Source organism: Herpailurus yagouaroundi, unplaced genomic scaffold (assembly GCF_014898765.1).
Source record: "Herpailurus yagouaroundi ecotype Mexico unplaced genomic scaffold, PumYag 193, whole genome shotgun sequence".
NCBI lineage: Eukaryota > Metazoa > Chordata > Mammalia > Carnivora > Felidae > Herpailurus > Herpailurus yagouaroundi.
Window position 1 is genome coordinate 8,480,084 of NW_024412424.1, and position 9,596 is coordinate 8,489,679.

Here is a 9,596-nt window from a genome sequence, read left to right on the forward strand (position 1 = left end):
GTATTCGGCGCATAGACATTTATAATTGTTAGCTCTTCCTGATGGATAGACCCTGTCACTATTATATAATGTCCTTCTTCATCTCTTGTTACAGCCTTTAATTTAAAGTCTAGTTTGTCTGATATAAGTATGGCTACTCCAGGTTTCTTTTGGCTTCCAGTAGCATGATAAATAGTTCTCCATCCCCTCACTCTCAATCTAAAGGTGTCCTCAGGTCTAAAATGAGTCTCTTTTAGACAGCAAATAGATGGGTCTTGTTTTTTTATCCATTCTGATACCCTATGTCTTTTGGTTGGCGCATTTAATCCATTTACATTCAGTGTTATTATAGAAAGATATGGGTTTAGAGTCATTGTGATGTCTGTATGTTTTATGCTTGTAGTGATGTCTCTGATACTTTGTCTCACAGGGTCCCCCTTAGGATCTCTTGTAGGGCTGGTTTAGTGGTGACAAATTCCTTCAGTTTTTGTTTGTTTGGGAAGACCTTTATCTCTCCTTCTATTCTAAATGACAGGCTTGCTGGATAAAGGATTCTCGGCTGCATATTTTTTCTGTCTAGCACACTGAAAATCTCGTGCCAACTCTTTCTGGCCTGCCAAGTTTCAAAAGAGAGATCAGTCACGAGTCTTATAGGTCTCCCTTTATATGTGAGGGCACGTTTACCCCTTGCTGCTTTCAGAATTTTCTCTTTATCCTTGTATTTTGCCAGTTTCACTATGATATGTCGTGCAGAAGATTGATTCAAGTTACGTCTGAAGGGAGTTCTCTGTGCCTCTTGGATTTCAATGCCTTTTTCCTTCCCCAGTTCAGGGAAGTTCTCAGCTATTATTTCTTCAAGTACCCCTTCAGCACCTTTCCCTCTCTCTTCCTCCTCTGGGATACCAATTATGCGTATATTATTTCTTTTTAGTGTATCACTTAGTTCTCTAATTTTCCCCTCATACTCCTGGATTTTTTTTATCTCTCTTTTTCTCAGCTTCCTCTTTTTCCATAACTTTATCTTCTAGTTCACCTATTCTCTCCTCTGCCTCTTCAATCCGAGCCGTGGTGGTTTCCATTTTGTTATGCATTTCGTTTAAAGCGTTTTTCAGCTCTTCGTGACTGTTCCTTAGTCCCTTGATCTCTGTAGCAAGAGATTCTCTGCTGTCAGCTATACTGTTTTCAAGCCCAGCGATTAATTTTATGACTATTATTCTAAATTCACTTTCTGTTATATTATTTAAATCCTTTTTGATCAGCTCATTAGCTGTTGTTATTTCCTGGAGATTCTTCTGAGGGGAATTCTTCCGCTTGGTCATTTTGGATAGTCCCTGGCGTGGTGAGGACCTGCAGGGCACTTCCCCTGTGCTGTGGTGTATAACTGGAGTTGGTGGGCGGAGCCGCAGTCAGACCTGATGTCTGCCCCCAGCCCACCGCTGGGGCCACAGTCAGACTGGTGCATGCCTTCTCTTCCCCTCTCCTAGGGGCGGGATTCACTGTGGGGTGGGGTGGCCTGTCTGGGCTACTTGCACACTGCCAGGCTTGTGATGCTGGGGATCTGGCGTCTTAGCTGGGGTGGGTAGGCAAGGTACACAGGGGCAGGAGGGGCAGGCTTAGCTTGCTTCTCCTTAGGTGATCCACTTCAGGAGGGGCCCTGTGGCAGCAGGAGGGAGTCAGATCCGCTGCCGGAGGTTTGGCTCCGCAGAAGCGCAGAGTTGGGTGTTTGCGCGGAGCGAGCAAGTTCCCTGGCAGGAACTGGTTCTCTTTGGGATTTTGGCTGGGGGATGGGCGGGGAAGATGGCGCTGGCGAGCGCCTTTGTTCCCCACCAAACTGAGCTCTGTCGTCCGGGGGCTCAGCAGCTTTCCTTCCCTTTGTCCTCCAGCCTTCCCGCTTTCTGAGCAGAGCTGTTAACTTATGACCTCCCAGCCGTTAAGTCGCGCTTGCTGTCGGAACACAGTCCGTCAGGCCCCTCCGCTTTTTGCAAGCCAGACTTCTACCAAACTTTAAAAAATTAATACCAATTCTTCTCTAACTCTTGCAGAAAATTGAAGAGGAGGAAACACTTCCAGGCTCAGTTCATGAGGCCAGTAATACCCTGATACCCAAGCCACATAAGAATGCTAAATGAAAAAGAAAACCAAAGACAGTATCCCTGATGAATACAGATGCAAAAATTCTCAAAAAATTTTAACAATCCAAATTTTTTTTTTAATTTTTTTTTGTTTGTTTTTCAACGTTTATTTATTTTTGGGACAGAGAGAGACAGAGCATGAACGGGGGAGGGGCAGAGAGAGAGAGGGAGACACAGAATCGGAAACAGGCTCCAGGCTCTGAGCCATCAGCCCAGAGCCTGACGTGGGGCTCGAACTCCCGGACCGCGAGATCGTGACCTGGCTGAAGTCGGACGCTTAACCGACTGTGCCACCCAGGCGCCCCTTAACAATCCAAATTTAATAGTACATTTAAAGGCTTTTATGCCATGATAAAATGGGATTTATCCAAGGAATGAAAGGATGGTTCAACATTATCAAACTAATTAATGTGATACACCTCATTGATAGAATGAAAGATAAAAATCATGTAATCATTTCAGTAGGTGCAGAAAAACCATTTTGACAAAATACAAAATCCTTTCATGAATAGAATTCTCAGAAAAGTGGGTTTAGAAGGAACATATCTCAACATAAAAAAGGCCATCATATGACAAACCCACAGCTGATGTCATACTCAATGGTAAATGGGTTTGAAATGAAAGTTTTTCCTCTAAGATGAGAAACAAGACAAGAATCCTCATTTTCACCACTCCTGTCCAACATAGTACTGGAAGTCCTAGCCAGAGCAGTCAGGTGAGAAAAGGAAACAGAAGGCATCTAAATCAGAAAGGAAGAAGTAAAATTGTGTTTGTTTGCAGATGATTTGATATATGTAGAAAATCCTAAAGACTCCACCAAAAACCTGCTGAAACTAATCAGCAAATTCAGTAAAATTGCAGGATATAAAATTAACACACAGAATTTAGTTGTGTTTCTTACTCTCTAACAATGAAATATTTGAAAAAGAAATACAGGCAACAGTGCTATTCAAAATAGGATTGAAAACAAGCAGATGGTTAGGAATAAATTTAACCAAGGAGGTGAAATATCTGTATACTGAAAACTATAAAATGAATTACTGTAGTCTAGTTGCTGATGGCCTTGTGTGGTATAGATTTATTTTTGGTAGTGATGTGGGCCAAAGAGTATATATAAAAGAATTGAGACCATTTGTGTTGTATTTGAAGGGTTTCATACATCAGGGAAAAATAACGAAACACTGATTGCAAAACTTCATTTTTTTTAAAACAATACATCTTTTTGTACCTTAGGAATTGAAATCAAATTATGGCAAATATCAAAATGGAAACTATTTAGAAAGAATAAAAAGAGAAATATTTATGGAAACTTCCAAATTGGTTCATTCTGGTGAATGTAAATGTTTGTCAGAGTCCGAGAATTGTTTCTCTAGCTCAGAGCTGGGTAATGTATAAGTTGTTGGTTAGGGGATAGTTTTGTAGATACATGCCAAGCTTTGTATATAAGTCTATATCCTGAGAGTGATTAGGTGGAATATTTCCAATCTGTAACTTAAAATAATCTTTTTGGTTGTTGCTTAAGATCACAGTTTTCACCTGAAGATAGACTCTGAGTGCAAATGACAATGAAATTCCTATCTAATGTGTATAGTTTGTGCAATTTTGCATTCTTAATATGCAAAGTGGTTGCTACATTAAGAGTTCTACTGTATTGTTGATTTCCATGCTGAAATCTGGCTGCTATTTTAGTATATATGTGATGTTAATCAGAAATTGCTTTTTCTAATGGGAAATCTTTTCTCTTTTACAGGGTATCTTTCCTGTAAATTATATTCACTTGAAAAAGGCAATTGTCAGTAATAGGGGGTGAGTAGTTGGCCTTACTAAATTTATTCATAATTTTTATAGATTGTGGATGAAGGCTTTTTTCATTTTGGTTTGTAGTATAAAATATGCTATTAACATGTTTTCCTGCCAAAAATAAGTTTGCTTTATCATATATAATATAATATATAATTCTGAGAATATAACTATTTCTTAAAATACTGACAACTTTAATATCTTTTCTTCTATACCTGAAAGGTAACCTGGGTTGTGAATTTTCTAAAAACATAATGCATTCAGTATGTTTTTAATAATTTATTTATTACTTTGAGAATAGGTTCTGATAGGATAACAAGTACAATCTCTGAATAGAAGAGAGCAAGATGTAAATACATCAAAGTGTTAACATTTGTTGTTTTTGCACATTCACATTGTGAGTGACTTTTAGAAATTCTTTACTGTCATGCTCTAATTTTAAAAGTAATAAATATGTGTTATTATAAAATTGTGATTTTATTTTCCAGAATTTATCATTTTAAAATATAAAATTTAAGGTACTATATAAGTGTGATAGCTTTTGGTACTAGAAATAGTGTTTTTGAACAGAGGTTGAGTAAGCATCAGAGTTTAGTTAGGGCTTAATCAGGAAACAAGAACTTATGAGTCGCTTTACAAGGTAGAATTTAATATGGGTTATTGTTTACATACATGTTTGAAAATGAAAAAAAAGAGGAAAGACTGATGTAACCAAAAATAATAACTACAGAAAGAAGTCTATACTCTGTAGGCTGGGGATACAAAACATAATGGGCTGGGGATACTAGAACTCAGGATCTGAGAAGATGGGCCTTGAGATACCGGAGCTCAAACATCTGAGGAGTAAGAACATCACATGGCTGTTGCTGGTATATATGAAGAAGGGCAGTGAGGCTGTTTCTGGGAATGCCAATAACAACTGGAGGCTGGGACCTATTTTCTCTGGTTAGGAACTGTGTATAGGAACAGCAAGAAACACTTCTTCTTATCTCCTTTTCCCCAGTATCTTTCAGGTGCCCCCAGTGGACAGAGGAGCTTGTGAGGCAAAGTTGGCAAATCCCAGCCTCAGAGTCAATGCCTAGAAGGGTGGATTTAGAGATGAGAGGTATTATTAGGTGACTGGTATGCATTCTAAGATAAAATTTGTTATTGAGGAATAGTAAGCCTGTAAGAAGATTCTGATATGAATGCATGATCAGCATACCTTTTTTTATTCTCCTTCTTCTTTTATAAAATATCAAAGACAAACGGATATAGAGAAAGGAAACTTGAAAATCCTCTTTTAGTGAACGTTTGCAACAAATAGTCTATCTCAAATTTATAGGAAAGGATTGCCAAAATCATCAAGACTGTATAGAAGTTGTGTGGAAAAAGGAAGAGAGAGTGTCTAGACCTGGACCAGGAAGGCATATATTTCTGAAAGTACTAATAATGTGAATAATAATTTCTGAATGTGAATAGCTCACCTCAAAATGCAAAATATAATGCAAAAATACAAAATTCAAAAATAATGCCCCTGATTTATAACACTTAGTTCAGTAATAAGACTGATAAGAGCTGAAATTGACAGAAACTGCATGGAAGTGAGATGAGACAAGGAGATAGAATGTTTAGGGATCTAGAAATAGAGTACCTCAGAAAATGCTAGCAAAATAATACACTTCCTGATTGATAACCAGGGACTCATCTTAAATCCAAGAGCAATGTTCCCTGTTTATAATAGTTGTAAAGGAAATTAAGGACCACTTTGTTAGCAGAAAAATCTCTACCTCGATTCAGTTTGTTTCTGGAAGGCAAAGGAGATATGGCTTAAATAATTATACAGAGCAGCCATATTTGTTTTTCTTTTTTTTTTAATGTGTAAGAGAATTGGTTTGATTTCTTTTTTTCAAATTTTTTATTATGAAATTTATTGTCAAATTGGTTTCCATACAACACCCAGTGCTCATCCCAACAGGTGCCCTCAGTACCCATCACCCACCCACCCCTTCCTCCCACCCCCCATAAACCCTCAGTTTGTTCTCAGTTTTTAGGAGTCAGAGCAGCCATATTTGTTGGAAGCACACTTTCTCTAAGGAAGCAGAGAAATCGTTTTTTTGATGTAACTTTTAGAAAGCTACGTAGAATCAATTCAGTAGGCAAACCTCCCACAGTTTGGTGGTCCTAAATAATATTTCTGAAATCTGAAGAAAGTATTAAAAAATTGTCTTTAGGTACTGAAATGCAATCAATGTAGGGAGGATCTTTTTTCCCCCAAGTTTTTATTTAAATTCCAGTTAGTTAACATATAGTGTAGTATTAGTTGCAGGTGTAGAATGTAGTGATTCATCACAAGTGCCCTCCTTAATCCCCGTCACCTATTTGACCCCTCCCCGCATCCACCTCCCCTCAGGTAACCATCAGTTAATTCTCTATAGTTAAGTGTCTGTTTCTTGGTCTCTCTCTTTCTGTCGGTCTCTCTCTTTCTCTCTTTAAAATTTTGGAGGATCTTGGGGAATTTTGATCCTTGAAGGAAGGGATTCATACAGGAAGAGTTCATGTTTATTTTGGCTTTTTTTCCACAGAGAATTTTTCAGTTTGCTGTCAACTGGTGGAGCAGATTCCAAACAGAAAGTGGTAGTCTTTCAGGGATGAGGAAACAGGCTGGAGTTTCGAACTCTCAGGGAGATTGGAAAGTAAGAGGTTAAAACCTGGAGAGAAGAGAACCTCAGAGAATTAGGGTCTTAATCTGTTTGCAAATTCCTCTTAAGTACTTGAGTTAGTTCTAGCTTCTTTTGAGCTATGTAAGAGTTGAGGAATCTTAGAGAGTACAGCTAGCAAACTGAATAGACTTCACCAGCCACTTAATATTGGTGAAAAAAATATTAGAGTTCAAGGACTGGCAAGTTATAGGGGCCTTGGGAAAGTATTTTGGACTTTTTGTTGAGATTGCTAAAGGAACATACCCTGTAAATAAGGGCTATGCCCTTGGATAAAGGACCAAACTAAAGATATATAGGGCAAAAGTGAGATAGTCTAGCCATAACAAAGCGTAAACATCTGAAAACAAGGGATGTTAGAAGAATACTGTCATTCAGAAATAGCCAGTATAATATGTTAATGTGATTTCCCATTTTTTTAATACATGGTATTTTTACTCTGTTCCCTGTTATGAGTTAATTCTCCTTTATCATTTTTTCTCCCCCACTCTTATAAATATTACATTGATGATATATCTCTTTTTGGTATCCTTTTTCTTCCTTAATTTCTATGGATATTCTTGTTCCATTCTTCCTCTTGGGCCTCCCTTCATCATTCTTCTCTGACTCCTATTCAAAGCCCTTAATCCATGAGCTTTATCTCTACTCTAATCCTTTATGTGCAAAATGTGCCTTTTTTGTTCAGGTAGAGTAAGGTAGACAGTTTCACTACAGTGTGTGAAGGTGACGTCAGTAAAAGGAGATGAGTCCAGAGTGGCAGCAAAGGAATAAATATTGTAGGGCCTTGTAGGCTATGTCAGGGGTGTTATCTTTTATTGAATGATCCTGGAAGTCACTAAAAACTTTCAGAAAGAGAAGGGACATATTTTTAATTTTAAAAGTGTTATTCTGGGCTGCTTTGTTGAAACTAGAACTATAGTGGGGAAAGGTCAGAAGCAAGGAGACTTGGTAGAATACTATAGAGGTCCATGGAAGACAGAATGATAGCTTGGATTCACATGTTCCCTGGTGTGATGAGAAGTGGTAAGGTGCCATATATTTTGAAGTTAGAGCTGACAGTATTTGTTGAGCATGTAGAGTAGACAAAAAAGGAATTGAAGATGACTTCAGGGTTTTTTGTCTTAATAACTCTGGAGATGTGGTTGCCATTCACAGAAAAGTGGAAGCTTGGGAAGGGATATATTTTGGGGAGGAAATCAAAGGATTCAATTTTGGACATGTTAAGTTTAAAATGACTCTTAGACTCAAGTGGAGATATTAGGTAAGCAGTTGACCATGAATGTGGAGTTCTGAGGAGTTTGGCGCTTCAAACATAGATTTGGAAGTCATCAGCATTCAAATGGTATTTAAAACTACGGGGCTGGATGAGAACAGTAAAGGAATTTCTGTAGATGGAGAAGTGAGGCGAAGACAGAATACTGGGGAACTGTAATGTTTAAAGATAAAGTGAAGAAGAGAATCAGAAGAATCTAAAAAGTTGTGGCCAGTGAGGCACGTAGAGAAATGAAACATTAGTGTCTTGGAGACCAAGCAAAGAAAGTATTTAGAGGATGGACTAATCAAATATGTCTGGTGTTGTTGAGTAAGATTGAAGATCTAGTTAGGAGCGGTTGGGGTAGACTAGTAAGAATGAAAACCCAATAAGAAGAAATTTTAGAGAGAATGAAAGAAGAGGAAGTAGAATACAGGAAAGACTCACGGGCCAAAGACTTAAGACTCTTATAATCATAACTGAAGGGCAGATGGCAACATAATTTGGTTTTGGGATAAATTCTTCTATGTAATCCTTTTTTAAAAATCATCAGACTCTTCTTACCTAATTTTTTATTTTGAAAAATTTCAAATCTATACACAGATTACAAGAATAATATAAATAACACCTATATCCTTTCCCCTGAATTTAGTAGTTACGAGCATTTTGCCATATTAAGCTCATGTTCTCTTCCCAGCCTTGCTTTTAACATGAGAGTAAGTTTTAGACATTCTAATACTTTACTGTTACATATTTGAGTATGTGTCTTCTAAGAAAAAGGACATTCTTTAACATGATCACAATATAATTATTACACTCAAGAAATTTACCATTGATACTAGTACTATAATATATCTAGTTCATATTCAAATATCCCTAATTTTCCCAAGAATGTCCTTTTTATAGCTGTTTTTGTTTGATTGCTTTTTTTGGTGGGGGTATGGTCTAGGAGTCAAAAAATTAAGTATTTTCAGGCTTTCAGTTATGAGATAAATAAGTCATGGGGGGGAAAGGTACAGCATAAAGAATATAGTCAATGCTTTTGTAATAGTGTTGTTTGGTGACAGATGATAGCTACACTTGTGGTGAGCATAGTGTAATACATAGAGAAATTGAATCACTATGTAGTTCACCTAAAACTAATGTAACATTCTGTGTCAACTATACTGAATGAAAAAAAAAATTTAAATCTTCATAATCGGTGTATAGAAATGAGACAGATTTCTGTATATTCATTTTGTATACTGAGATTTTACTGAATTTGTGTATCAGTTCCAGCAGTTTTTTGGTGGTGTCTTTTGAGTTTGCTATATAGAGTATCATGTCATCTACACATAGTGAAAGTTTGACTTCTTTGCCAATTTGGATGCCTATTATTTCTTTTTGTTGTCTGATTGCTGAGGCTAGGACTTCCAGTACTGTGTTAAATAACAGTGGTGAGAATGGACATCCCTGTCTTTTTCCTGACCCTAGAGGAAAAGCTTTCAGTTTTTCCCTGTTGAAGATGATATTAGCTGTGGGTTTTTCATATATGGACTTTATTATGTTGAGGTATGTTCCCGCTAAACCTACTTTGTTGAGGGTCTTTATCATGAATGGATGTTGTACTTTGTCAAGTGCTTTTTCTGCATCCTGAGAGGATCATATGGTTCTTATCTGTTTTATTTCATGTTATGTTATGTTATGTTATGTTATGTTATGTTATGTTATGTTATGTTATGTTATGTTATGTTA

The 9,596-nt window shown here is 37.3% G+C and overlaps 1 protein-coding gene across 1 annotated transcript in view; it reads left to right on the top strand.

Annotated features, from left to right (window-relative positions):
- Positions 1-9,596, top strand: part of DOCK3 (dedicator of cytokinesis 3) — a 419,595-nt gene that overhangs the window by 38,955 nt on the left and 371,044 nt on the right. The window contains exon 2 of the mRNA XM_040445563.1: positions 3,862-3,917. Within this exon, the coding sequence (XP_040301497.1) occupies positions 3,862-3,917 (56 nt within the window). The remainder of the gene's footprint in view (positions 1-3,861; positions 3,918-9,596) is intronic.